General features: G+C 45.0%; 1 protein-coding gene across 3 annotated transcripts in view; it reads left to right on the forward strand.

Moving 5' to 3' along the window:
- rps6ka1 (ribosomal protein S6 kinase a, polypeptide 1) overlaps nucleotides 1-15,000 on the forward strand; it is a 125,117-nt gene that overhangs the window by 82,539 nt on the left and 27,578 nt on the right. For all 3 annotated transcript variants that reach the window (XM_063184017.1, XM_063184018.1, XM_063184016.1), the window contains 2 exons: nucleotides 3,762-3,878; nucleotides 7,840-7,921. In XM_063184017.1, the coding sequence (XP_063040087.1) occupies nucleotides 3,762-3,878; nucleotides 7,840-7,921 (199 nt within the window). The remainder of the gene's footprint in view (nucleotides 1-3,761; nucleotides 3,879-7,839; nucleotides 7,922-15,000) is intronic.

Raw genomic sequence — 15,000 nt, forward strand, 5'->3', positions numbered from 1 at the left:
GGGTTCTAGTCACCTTTCACTCAGCACTTTTTTCTTCTCTTTTCTTTTCTTTCCTCTTCTCTTTTTCTCAGTCCTTCATCAAAGTGCAACCAAGACAAGTCAGCTAGTCCTTACCCAAAGACACAAGCCTAGTGTATTGGTGACATGAATGAAGTCACGTCCATGAGTCAAATGAATTGTCCTGTGCAAAAATGTGACTGAAGCGTAAAATAAATGCGTAGTTAACTACACGTGAATTAGCTTTCTTAACACACTTAGCACTGTACACCTCACACAAGTAGGGCAAAGGTTAGTGGTTAAAGTGTACTTAAATGGTTAAGTGGTTAAATGTGCCTGTACATGCAGGCACACTGTAAAAGGGCGCATTTTAAAATGGTGGATTATTGATTTCTGTACCAGACCAGGCCTACCCACTACTGTAGACATGTAGGTGGGGGAATTCTCTTATACTGCGCTGTAGCCCTCATGGTCCATATGGCATCATGGGTATTGCCATGACTAGGGGAATGCCCCCTTTAATGCCCCACTGCAAACTGCCTGGGGGGGGCATCGGTGCCAACTAAGTTAGCAACTTACTTTGTTGCAATACAGTTTCCCATTGGCGATCTACGAACTGGGTACAACAGAGCTTTTGAGTCTGGTATTATACCATCGGAGATACCATACAGGAAGAGGGAGAGATGTGAATGAGCAAGGATCTTACCATCTCTGACACCATTACTGCACGAATACACCGGCCGCGACCTGAGCGAGGCGAGCGACGGAAGTAATTGACTTTGTATCAAAAGCAATTCAGGCGACTAGAGGCGATTCGCGCTATGAGAGTGACAGTTTGTAGTTGAACTCCTGGGAATATTATGCAAATTAGCTATGACGCGGTTGGGCGACAGCCGCCACAGCCATTGGGAATGTTGGAAGGCTTGCATTCTACTGTTAACGGACATACTCTAGTCGCTTCAATCGCTCGTATCGCTCTTGCTGCACAGAAGCGATTCTCTGTTGCTGGAATCTCATCGCAGCCGGTCTATTCGCCCGGTTAGAGAAGCTTGGAGAAACTGTTACACTGCACATAATGGCTCAGTACAGCCGTGGTACGTTAGGTCCATGCTGTAGATGCTGTGTTTCCTTGGCTGGGGGACTGTGCTCTTAAATGCCCACTGGTAGAGACATCAAGACCTTCAGTGCCATTAAATATTGACACTGTATTGACTACACAGCTCAGTGCTTATAGTCAAGATCAGTGTCAGCCAAATGAGGTTAATGGGGTCAGCAGATGGGGCGTTGGCATAACTTTGGTATAATGGCCGTCAACAGCACCAAACACAAAACAGAGACGTTCCATTCTGAATTAAAGAATCTTTGATTTTACTGGGAACAGTCTGAGATGGGTATGCAATCTTGTCCTCTGTATATCCCCGCCGCATAAGTCCATGTATTGACTTTATTATCGACCAGTGTTTTTAAGCCACTGCGCCACAGAACACTAGAGTGTAATCAGCCATCATCGGTTATGCTAACCCAGAGAATTATTGAATGACGTTATATTGCAGATCTAGGCAAGACCAGCTTCATTTTTGGTCAATATTTCCAATTAGTGTGGTAGTAGAGTAGAGTAAGCGTAATGGTGTGCCTAGAGATTTTCCTCATTGAAAAAGTATATCTTGGTTCAAACAAGGTCGAAAACCCCTGTGCTATATCTTTCACAGATTCCCTTCACTACATTTTTTCCCCTCTATCCTGGCCCACATCTGGCTCAGACTTAGCCTGATTATCATCGACTTTCAAATCTCTTTGAGGCTTGGTCTGACCAAGAGCATAACAATTAACATTTCCCAAACGGCATGGTTGACCCACCTCCCTTAGTTTGCTAGTGGTTGTTTGCTTCTCGACAAAGTTTCAGGACCCCAGAAATGATATTTGTATTACTCTTGGCCTAACTATAAGCAACGCTGAAGGTGTTGCATCACTAGTAGGGCTTTCAGGCCGACCAGAACGGAGCCGGTGCCCGCACAGTTACGTTCGGCACTGAAGTGCTTATCTGCGAACCGCACGGGCTCTGAACTTTTTCCGAACGTGACTGTGTTACCCGGATGAACCTGCTGACGGCCACGCCCACGGAGAAAAACCTAGTATTTTGCGGTTCGCATTGCGAACCAACTTTCTGGTTCGCGAATGCTAAAATCTGTGGCGTTAACACGACGCCCGGTTTGCGATTAGGTATGGGAACGGGCACCGGCACAGTTCTCAGTCTGCCTAAATGCGCTATAGGAGGGCACAGCCGGGCTAGCTCAGACCCTTACGAGTTGTGTTGCTGCTGGCTGGTGGAGTGTCGCTGCTCTGACAGGAAGGCAAAACTCAGACTGGCTCCAGTCCTCACTCACCGTCCAGACATTTCCTGCTGTCGCTTGGCTCTCCTGGCTGTCACCACACACACACACACACACACACACACACACACACACACACACACACACACACACACACACACACACACACACACACACACACACACACCTCAGCAGCACACACACACACACACACACACACACACACAGCACACACTCATTCTTCCTCTTTTGGAGGGTGTGTAAGTGTTTCACGGAGAGAAAGAGATGCCATAAAGAAATCTACTGTCTCTGTGTATGCGTGCATCGGTACCTCCGTGCCTGTTTCATAGACATTCCTGTGTGTGTGTGTGTGTGTGTGTGTGTGTGTGTGTGTGTGTGTGTGTGTGTGTGTGTGTGTGTGTGTGTGTGTGTGTGTGTGTGTGTGTGTGTGTGTGTGTGCACGTCATGCGTGCCTGTTTCATAGAAATTCCTTTGTTGCGTGCGTGTGTGTGTGTGTGTGTTTTATGGGTTCATGGAGAAGTTTGTGGCTATTCTCTAGAGCTGTGTTGAGTTGTTATTGTTGTTTTGCTGGTGCTGTGTGCATTTGAGGTTAGCTGGCTGGGGGAAGCTCACATGCCCTCTGTTCTCTTCCCACCAATGCTGGGAACGTGTGTGTGTGTGTGTGTTTCCATGCGTGTGTGCGTGTTTGTGCCTGTTTGCGTGTGTGTGTGTGCTGTTGATGAGCTGAATGTGCGGAAACATTTACTGTCAGTTGCTGCTGGTCAAATATTGGACTGCATTTTGTGGAAGACCTTCATATTGGGGTTTTATTTTTATGTCCGATGTATCTCTCTCAGATTTGTCATCTCTCTATCTCACACACACACACACACACACACACACACACACACACACACACACACACACACACACACACACACACACACACACACACACACACACACACACACACACACAAACACACACACACACATACACGGTTGTGGGTGTAGTCCTGTTTGAAACGGGATGTAGGGTCAGTCCAAGGCCATATGTAACTCCAATCCAGTGAAATTGTGTCAGGGATCATACACACACACACGCATATGCACGTGCACACACACATTCCATCACCAAGGTCAAATTCCCATTTCTCTTACCTATACAACTCCACAGTACACACACACACACACACACACACACACACACACACACACACACACACACACACACACACACACACACACACACACACACACACACACACACACACACACACACACACACACCTTTGCCTCTCTCTCTCCTGTTGTCATCTGCTCTGTATCTCTGTCTACTACTCTCACCTGTGCATCTCTCTACTGCACTCTCATTTGTACGTGTCTCTAGTTTCCCCTCACCTGTATATATCTCTCTCTCTCTGGTGGTTTCCAGGAAGACGATGATATCAAGGAGATCAACATCACCCATGTGGTCAAGGAGGGCTCAGAGAAGGCCGACGCCTCACAGTTCGAGCTGCTCAAGGTCCTGGGACAAGGCTCGTTCGGGAAGGTAAGAGTGTGCGAGTTTGTGCGTGTATGTGTCTGTCTGTCTGCGCATGCGTATGTGTGTCTTTGCACGTCTGTGTGTCTGCCTGTTTGCAGTGCACGTGCGGGCGTGTGTATATGTACATGTGTGCGTGTGTGTGATTCTCTGCTGCAGAGAGAGGTGCAGTAGAATACTAACTTGAATATTAGCTCGACTGCACGCAACATGTGGTGTCTCTTGCTACTGTATGCTATTTTTTTATTATTGTCTATAATGCACTTTGTCAGTTTTTTTCATAAATTAATTGATTGCTGTCTTTCTAATAATTACAAACAAGATGTACTGCTGGAAACCTCCACATTGATACTAATCATTTAATAGGCCCAATTATAATAAATGGAAAACATTTTTGCTAAACATGTTTATTTTGAGACCCACTCGTTTCCCACCACGGCAGATGTGGTTTCACTATGAACATGTGTGTCTCACAGGGGAACAGTGTGGTTTAGCATCGGCTATGTGGTGTAGCATGTTCAGTACAAAGCATGTTGACAGCCCCATCGCTTTCTGTTTCGAGGCAGGGGCAAATTAGTTGGCTTCGTTTTGTAGCAATCTTTCAAAAGTTGTCAGCTCCAGAGATCCGAGGGAGTCACATTGACGGCTATAGATTGGAATTGGTCAGCAGCACTTTACGTGACACCCCTCTTCATGAGATTGACATAATATTGGCTTAAGTATGACATAACACTTGTCATGAACATTAATGAAAGTCAATGACGCGGCCATAACCTGTCGATACATTACGTCCATTTTCACTGTCAATCTCAGATTGATCGTTTTACCAGACAGGTTTTCCAGTTTACCGACAGCAAATATTCTTCCTCAATGGCGATTAACTCCTTCCCACCTTAACTGATAGCTCCTGTTTCCATAACACCGGAACTGAAGATGCCTTTTGGATAGAGGAAAAATTAGATGTTTTCAATCTCTAAAACAGTGGTTCTCATCTTCTCAACATCCCCTTGACTTCATCATAAGCATTCCAAAGCATTCTGGACCTCATCATAAGCCTGCCAACATCCCCTTTAATATTAAATAATAAATTGAAACTGAGAACCCCCCACCCCAGGGCTGTAGAGACCCTTTGATAAACTCTACTCTAAAATCTGTCATTCTGTGCCACGCTGGCACTGCCTGGCAATCTCCTAGGCAAATAAGTCATTGGCGCATATTCATTGAGAAAGCAAACAGTGTGTGAACTGTGCGGCGATAGCAGTTTGTACTGGGGTATATCTCAGTAATGGCTTCTTATCTAGTTCTGTTTGTTTTGCCTTCACTACACCCAGCGTAGTGGCCACACATTACCTGCAATTTGCCTGCTTCTACCACATAGAAGCTGTGTGTGAGCGTCTGTGTCAGTCTGTGTGTGTGTGTGTTTGTCTGTACCTTTGTTCGTGTGTGTGTCTTCATGCCGGCGCTGGTGCCTGTTCCCGCACCAGCTACATTCAGAATCAAAGTGCTTACCTGTGAACCACTTTACCACATGTAATCACGTGTTACTCGGATGAAGCTGCAGACGTTGTTGACGTCTATGACGATGTTGCCATCAGGGTTCAGTGTGAACCAACTTTCTGGTTCCTGAACGCTCAGGCATTGATGTGAACAACACAGTCAGTTTGATTAGATGTGGGAAACGGGCACAGTTCTCTGTCGGCCTGAGCACGCTACATGAGTCTGTCAGTGTGTATGTCTGTAATGTATGTCTGAAACTTGAAGTCACCCACTGCAGTGTCAATATTTTCAGCGCAGAAGTACGAACATGCAAGTGTGAATATGTCTCCAGCAGCCTGTGAAGTCCGTTTTTTCCTATGAGAGGGTTTTTTTGCCCACAATGCTCGACAAAAGTTACATGTGGGGAATTCTGACAGCGGACCCTGAAGGTGGTCGGTAGAGTCACCATTCACTTCAGAATGACTAATTTAACCCATTGTGTCCTGGAGCGACATATACGCTGCATTCAAGTTCTTTAGATTTGAGCTGTTTTATTAAAGATGTGGATATGTTAGAGCTGAATGAACACTAAACTAGTGCAAAATGAAGGTTCTAGATTTTAAATGTAACTTATTTTATTTTTTATGTGCTTCGGAGATATTTAGGATTTGAGAGGCAGAAGGCACCCTTAAGGGGGATTCATACTTGTCGTGACTGGCGCTACCCTCCTTCATACTTCACTCGCGACCTCACTCCCGCCGTCACGTGACCCAAAATGACGTCACACGCCGTGTCGTGAGCTGCCGTGGCGCGACGTCGTGCACCCTAGATATTTTGTAACTTGTCGTGCGCCACCAGCGACCATACAGTATAGGCAGACAAAGCAGGAGTTGCGAAGAGAGGCTACAACTACTGTAGGCTACTACAGAATGGATCATGCATCATTTTGAGGATAATAAAATGTCCTAGAGAGTTATTTTATCTTCTCTCTTAAATGTTGTTCAGTGAAACAATTGTTTACTTTGTTCAGAAGCACGTTGTGTTCGGCGATATATTTAAAAATTCTGCCGCCAGAACAATGCTCTCACATGGTCTTGGAATGATCTGGCAATGTAGGCTACAACAAAAAATATATGTTTCAATGTGGTAAGTCACAAGTCAGACGTTCAGTAGCCCTACAGCAACCGTGTTTGGCTTTCTATTTTATACATCCGTAGAACTCACGCTGCGAGTTGCGAAAGATACTGCCGTTTCTCTCATGAACAGCAGAGGGCACTTCCGACAATGCGAGCGAAAGCCTTCTGAAGTATGAATAGTCTGTCGCAAGTGATGACGTCATTAATGGTTCTCGTGCCACACGCGACAAAATGCGCACGTGAAGTATGCAGAGCCCTTTACCCAAAAAGGGCTTAGGACACAATGGGTTAAACATCAGCTAACTCGTGACAGTAATTAATGAACCCTTTAATCCTATCACTTAATGTTTAAAGCTTTTCGTTCGATTGTTTCTGCATTCCTAGTCAAGGCACTTTCAGGTGTGCTGACTCGAGGCATAGTAGGCCTAGTGCGCTGTGTTGAAGTTGACCCAGTTAATGGTTTCACTGTGTGTTACACTTTCACACTCGCACTTTCACACTAACTGCGCTTGACAACAGGGCTGCTCTAAATATTTCAGTGTCTTCCTCCTGCTCATCTTCCCACACTGTTCATTTCTGTGTGTGGTGTGTTTTTTCTCATCATGAGACTGGTTGCATTGCCCTCCTTCTCGTCTCCTCTAGTCTTGTCTCTTCTCCTCTCCTCTCCTCTCCTCTCCTCTCCTCTCCTCTCCTCTCCACTCCTCTCCACTCCTCTCCTTTCCTCTCCTTTCCTCTCCTCTCCTTCTCGCTTCCTCTAGTCTCTTCCCCTCTAGTCTTGTCTCTTCTCGTCTCCTCTCCTCACCTATCCTATTTGTCCTTCTTCTCTCCTTCTCATCTCCTGTCCTCTCCTCCCCTCTCATCTCCTCTCCTCCCCTCTCCTCTCCTCTCATCTCCTCTCATCTCCTCTCATCTCCTCTCCTCTCATCTCCTCTCCTCTCCTCTCTCCTATTCCAAGCCATGTCCTCCTCCACAGTATCTATGTGCATGACGAGTAAATAAACATCCTTGTGTCCTTCCTCTCCTCTCCTTTGTCACCCGGCCTAACAGGAAAATGAGCATTTGCCTCCGATGGCATTCTTAACGACCTCTGTAACCCACGACTGGAAACCCACCATTGACCACTTGTGAACTTTCATTGTGGTGTGTGTGCGTGCGTGCGTGCATGTGTGTTTCTCTCTTGGGGGCAGGTGTCCCTTTGTGACCCTTCACAACCTCTTGTGACCTCTTATTTTCTTGTGTGCGTGTGTGTGTTTTTTTCTCTCTCTCTCTCTCTCTCTCTCTCTCTCTCTCTCTCTCTCTCTCTCTCTCTCTCTCTCTCTCTCTCTCTCTCTCTCTCTCTCTCTCTCTCGGGGGGCTAGGTGTTCCTGGTGCGGAAGGTGACCCCACCCGACAACAACCAGCTGTACGCTATGAAGGTGTTGAGGAAAGCCACGCTGAAAGGTGAACGCATAACTTATCTCTCATTTCTTTCTTTCTGGTCTCTCGGTCTCTTTGTATTTGTTTTTCTCTCTATCTCTCTCTCGCTTACTTGCACTCTCTCTCTCTCTCTCTCTCTCTCTCTCTCTCTCTCTCTCTCTCTCTTGCATCGTTTTACAGTATGCCCCCACCCTGTTTCTCACTCATTCTTTTTCTCTTTCATGTTCTTACTTTATGGTACCTCTTTCACTGCCATGTGTTTGTGTGTGTGTCCTCCCCCCCTCCCTCCCTCTCTGCTCATGTCTTTCTTCCGCACTGAAAGGTGACAACTCTGCTACTCACGTTCTCACTGCCCCTCCGCGTTCATCTTACTTTCCCTCTACACCTCCCACCCTGTCTTCTATTCTCCCCCTCTTTCCCATCCCTCTACACCTCTCCTTCCACCCTGGCTTCTCTTCACTATATTATGTGCACTCCATTATTTCTGTTCTTTTATGTGTCAATGCTTTCTTGTTCTTACTCTACCTCTCTACTTCAACCTCTTCTCTCTCACCCTCTCTTTATCTTCTTGCACCTGTCCTCCTCTTGCACCCCCTTCCTCTCTCTTCCGTTGTCTTTCTTTCTCTCTCTGCTCCTGTCATTTTATCTGCCCCAATGCTCTCGTCTCTTCTTCCTTTGTCTGATTCTCATATCTCACACACACACACACACACACACACACACACACACACACACACACACACACACACACACACACACACACACACACACACACACACACACACACACACACACACACACACTTCCTCTTTACCATCTCTCACACCACAGAAGACATTTGAAACAGTTGCCTTCAGTTGACAAATCTGAGTGGTCCAGTTTTCTGTCATGTTGACATGACGACTACCTATCTGCCCTCTGATTGGCTGATCTTTCAGCCCTCATCCCACCCCCGCCATCATCAATCCCCCTCATTGGGAGCTGGCTGTTTACAAACCAAAAGGCTGATAACCAAGGCAACCGTTTTGGCTTGTGAGACCACAGACTTCCTGTGTTTGTTTCACGTTCGCATTATCTTCTATCGTGCGCCGCTCCCTCATCTATCGACTCCACCTCCACAACAACAACAACAACAACAGCAACAACAGCAAATATAACACTGTAACCGTGGCAGCCCCTCGTGGTTTTTCACAGTTTTTAGGCTTCTCTTGCGGCACTGTGCAGGGTGGAGCTGCTGTATCTATAGCTGCCCAGGAGTTTGAGCTCAAGGCTTTTGGTGGCGCTTGATAAAAGTTCAAAATAACAACAGTCCCTCACCCTAATAGGTCCTATTTTCCTAAACTTGTGTATTGACGTTATTTTGTCATATTTTGTCTCTTCGTCATGACGAAGAGCAGAGGTGTCAAAAGTAAAAGTACATTTGTGGTGTAATTACAACACCACATGGCATTATGCTGTGGTCACACCGCCGGCGTTGAAAGCAGGCATGAAAATCCCTCACCTTTCGGCGAATTTCGCCGTTTTGAAATCAAAATGGGTAATTTCTGTGAATCGTGTAGATCCGAGGAGAAAATTTTAGGAGGGGGGGGGGGTCGAGCGAGGAGAAAAGTGTAGCGCCAAGTTACTGTATCATTGTGTAGCGCTCTACCGCAGAAAACTTTCCACAACTGACAATGACGTTTGACCAATCACAGCATTTGTTGCTGTCGGCACAGCCAATAACGTGAACCAGCTCAATCTAAGTCCCGCCCTTCATACTTATCTTTGAAAGCGTTTTAAACAGGTGAAGCTTTGGTCTGCGGGGCTGGCGTGGTTGTATCAAATATCTTTCTTTATAGTTATAGAACGCTGATTATAAGAAAATGTCCAAACGATCTGTCACAGATAGTCTACACGTTTCCCAGAGAGGTAGCTATTTGAGATCATGATTCTTGTTATGAGAACATCAAGACGCAATATTTCGATGAGAAGGATGTGGATGTAGTTAGCCACAGAAGTTAAGCTGTTTTCCTAATAATTTGAAACCGCATTTGCCCTGCCCACGTGAAAACGTATTTATTCTTAAAAGAGCTCCCTTAATGAAAGCTTGGGTAGGCTTACGGCACGTTTTCCTGACGGCTATTTTAACGGGTCTGTGCGCTACGGAATGGCGAAATAGTATGCGCTACGGCCGGGGAAGAAGCGCATATCTACGCGAGGCATTCAACGTCATGCTTCGAATGCTGCGGCTTCTTATAGCACGCACGAGAGAGAGGGAGAGGGAAAAAGAGCGAAGCCTAACTTAGTCAATCGTTTGATACGGGACAAATTGTTAAAGGAATCATGCCAAGTTTTTTGTAATCCCTTGGTAGCCTACATCTAATGACATAGGCCTATTAAAAATCTACCGGAACACGGTCAAACAGTTTTTTTCACGGTCAAAGTTGGAGCTTTCCTATTATTTTTTTCTTAGGGAAACAGATATACTAGGTGAATGGACAAAAAATTCAGTAGTTTATCCAAACTGTGTCAAAGATTTTTTGTATTACAAGTTGTCTGAAATATGATGATTAACTGTTCAAACGAGATCACAACCAGGCAAGCGTTGAGTGGACATTGGATAGTGTTGAGAGGAGGGGGTGCTTAGTTGCCATTCAGGGGCATTAGTCTATTTTATTTTTAAGGGGGGCATTGGCAGGGTTTTGATGAGGTCAAGGGGGAATTTATTTTTTAAAAAGACTGAGAACCAAAACCCATTCTATCTATCTATCTATCTATCTATCTATCTATCTATCTATCTAATATTCTTTTATTGATAAGCCCCGCCTCTCAGGGCGCGGGGGAGGTTTGGCTGTTATTCACCGCTGTGCTTTTAATCCCGTGTCTGTGCCGCTGCAGCTATTTGCATCTTTTGAATGTCTGGCTGTAAAGTTTACTGGGAGCCAACCTTTACTCTTATTACTTGTCTATAGACCCCCCAAGGCATCCTCTGTCTTTATAAGTGAATTTACTGAGCTGCTCTCTTATGTATGTCCCAAGTACTCCTCCATCCTGGTCTTGGGTGATTTCAATATCCATGTTAAATCTCATAATTGTAACTTTGCCATTCAATTCTTAAATGTTTTAAACTGCTTTGACTTTACCCAGCACATACATTTCCCTACACACTCTAAAGGTCACACACTAGATCTTGTGTGCTCCAGTGGTACATCACCATATAACATTGTGCCTAAAAATCTGTCAATCTCTGATCACATAGCTGTTCTTTTCCATCTTGCTCCATCACATACCCTAATACTAAAAACATCAACATAACTGAGTTAACAGAGCTTTTACAATCTCAGCTGTCAGTGCTGCCTCCCAGCCTGTGCTCTGATGAACTTGTGTCATCATATAACTCTAATCTCTCCTCTACACTTGACAAACTTGCCCCCCTGAAAACGCGTGTTGTCTCCTTTTCTCACTCAGCTCCTTGGTTTAATTCTGAGCTTAGGGAAATGAAGGCAGCTGGCCGTAGGCTTGAGCGTCTCAGTAAAAAGACTGGGCTTACTGTTCATGCGCTTGCTTATAAGGACCATGTCCTGGCATACAAGGAAGCCCTAAACAAGGCCAAGTCCTCGTATTACAGCTCTATTATCAGTACAGGCCAGGGCAATCCCAGAGCACTCTTCTCCACTATTAGCAATATTATCAAACCATCTCAACCCTTCCCACTTACCCCTTCAACTGATCTCTGCTGTGAGTTCTTGAATTATTTTAATAACAAAATTAACACCATTTACATTCAACTACAGTCTCTCCCCTCCCCCACTCTAAATGACAGCCCTTCTCTTCAGCCACCTCCACAACTTTTTTCCTCCTTCTCTCCCGTTAATATTGAAACTGTCTGTGATCTTGCCACGAAGGCCAGGCCTACCACCTGTCTCCTTGACCCTATGCCCTCCTCTCTTGTCAAGGCCTCTCTACCAGTTCTCAGTCCCCTCCTTACCAACATGATTAACACTTCTCTCCTGACAGGCATAGTTCCAAACTCCCTAAAGATTGCAGCCATCACGCCTATCCTCAAAAAAGCTGGAGCTGCAGCGGATGATTTTAAAAACTACCGTCCCATCTCAAACCTTCCCTTCATCTCCAAGCTGCTAGAGCGTACTGTGGCCTTACAGCTTCAAGAACACATGACATCATTTAGCCTATGGGAGGAACTGCAGTCTGGGTTCAGGGCTAAGCATAGCACTGAAACTGCACTAGTCAAGGTCGTAAACGACCTTTTATTAGCTGCGGATTCAGGCCATTTCAGTATCCTCCTGCTACTTGACTTAACAGCTGCTTTTGACACAGTCTGCCACAACGTCCTTCTCACAAGGCTGGAAACCCTACTGGGCATCAATGGTACTGCACTCTCATGGTTCAGGTCCTATCTAACTGGAAGAGAGCAGTTTGTCTCTATTGGTGATTTCCGGTCTCCAAATTCACTCCTCACACATGGTGTTCCACAAGGCTCAGTTTTAGGCCCCCTACTCTTCATCATCTATATTCTTCCCCTTGGTAACATTCTCCGAAAACATGGCCTAAATTTCCATTGTTATGCAGATGACACCCAAATCTACATACACACTATTCCCTCCCATCGACTCCCCCTTGCTAACTTAACAACTTGCCTCAATGAAATTAGTAATTGGATGACCCAAAATTTTCTTAAACTTAATCAAAGCAAAACCGAAGCCATCATCATCGCCACCCCATCATTACTTAGAAAGATAAACCTTTCTCAGTTCTCTATCCCTGACTATTTTACCTCCACTTCCTCTGAAGTAAAAAATCTGGGCGTCATCATCGACTCTTCGCTCTCCTTTGAATCCCATATTAAACACCTCACCAAAACTGCATTTTTCCACCTTAAAACCATCTCCAGACTCCGCCCCTCTCTCACCCCTACCTCTGCTGAGACCCTCATTCACTCTTTCGTAACCTCCAGATTAGATTATTGCAATGCCCTACTCATTGGTCTCCCCACTAAATTGATAAACCGTCTACAATACATTCAAAACTCAGCAGCTAGATTACTTACACACACCAGACCCTGGCATCACATTACCCCTATCCTCTATCAATTACACTGGCTTCCTATCCATTCACGTATCCATTTCAAAATTCTCCTCCTCGTATACAAGGCCCAGCACAACCTTGCACCCTCCTACATCACAAGTCTCCTCACCCCATACAATCCCACCCGCACACTACGATCCACTGACTCACTCCTCCTTACTGTTCCCTCCACACACCTGCGCACCATGGGCGACAGGGCATTTAGTGTTGTTGGCCCCAAACTTTGGAATTCTCTTCCACTTTCACTTCGTCAATGCTCTTCACTATCTACTTTCAAATCTAAGCTAAAGACACACCTTTTCTCTTCTGCTTTTTAACTTCACTGACAGGCACTTCCACTTATTTTAATTATCAGTCTACTTTTTTTTTTTTTTCTACATATTATTTTTCCCACTCATTTTTATTTTATTTTCAAATGCATTCTACTTCTTTTTTCTTATTTTAAAAAACATTTATTTTATTGTAAGTTACTTTTATTTCTATTTTATTCTTGCATTTTTATTACTCTCCTATTGTTAATTCACTGAAGCTTTGTTATACTTTCTCTACTGTTATGTATTTGTTTTTTGATTGTAAAGTGTCCTTGGATATTTTGAAAGGCGCTCAAAAATAAAATGTATTATTATCTATCTATCTATCTATCTATCTATCTATCTATCTATCTATCTATCTATCTATCTATCTATCTATCTGTCTGTCTGTCTGTCTGTCTGTCTGTCTGTCTGTCTGTCTGTCTGTCTGTCTGTCTGTCTGTCTGTCTGTCTGTCTGTCTGTCTGTCTGTCTGTCTGTCTGTCTGTCTATCTATCTATCTATCTATCTATCTATCTATCTATCTATCTATCTATCTATCTATCTATCTATCTATCTATCTATCTATCTATCTATCTATCTATCTATCTATCTATCTATCTATCTATCTGTCTGCCCCCCTCATCAGACATGACAGCATGACAATCATGAAGTAACGAAGATGGTTGACAGTTCTTCTTATGTTCACTGTCCCTGGGTCGCTACAGTATGCTCAAAATTCATCATTTAAAGACGGTTTTAGCTAAATTTTCTCCCATGGGAGACCATGCCCCCAGACCCCCCTAGTATGACTCAACACTATCCCCCAAAAACGCCACTGCACACCACACATTCGCGCGCACCGCTGCAGCACACGCGCCGCTCCGTGCCACCGCGCCACGCCGCACCTTTCTCACCTTTTTCACCCCTGACCCGTTTTCATGCCTGTGAAAGAGCTAAAACGCTGCTGACTCCCGCCTGGAAAGCACAGGTCAGTAGCGTGGAACGAGGCAAAAGATTCAACTTGAAGCGTTCGACCAAGAATCTCGACCAACCGAAGCTCGTGTTTAGAAAAATGTGAACATTCCATTGGCTGCCGCCTGCCGCCGCCGAGCTCATTACATATTTTTAGATGAAGTTCAACTTCTGAAGCCCTCGGCTTTTGACGCTTTTGACTCTAGACACGCTTTGCGGCTTTTAACGCTTCTGCCGCCTGCTCTCCCATACAAAGTCAATTACTTCCGCATCTTTCCACGTGTTCAACGCCGGCGGTGTGACCGTGCAGTTACACAGATGTTACACCATTTACTCCATTGTACCGACTGAGATGGATAGACTGTGTTGATACTGAAAAACCCTGAAAACCTAACAAGGACCCATTACAAACTTGTTCCAACCAGTACAGAGTCCAACCAGTGCAGACAAGTACACGGATCTACTGGTTACTCAGATAAGTTACTTGTGTTGGAAGGACACTGTGTTTCTTTTCTTTTTTTTTTACTTCTGACACCTGACGAAGAGGTCCTTTTGTTCAGGAGACGATGAAGTGTTTCTGATTCTGAAAGAGCAGAAGGGAGTAACCCCTACACAACAAAGCACAGCACAGCACAGAACAGCATAGCGCTCACTAAGATGCTGATGTAGACTCGCCTTTCATTTTTTTTGCTCCTGCTTTCTCTTTTTTATGTGCATACACACACACACACACACACACACACACACACACACA

This window comes from Engraulis encrasicolus, chromosome 19 (genome assembly GCF_034702125.1).
Source record: "Engraulis encrasicolus isolate BLACKSEA-1 chromosome 19, IST_EnEncr_1.0, whole genome shotgun sequence".
Taxonomy (NCBI): domain Eukaryota; kingdom Metazoa; phylum Chordata; class Actinopteri; order Clupeiformes; family Engraulidae; genus Engraulis; species Engraulis encrasicolus.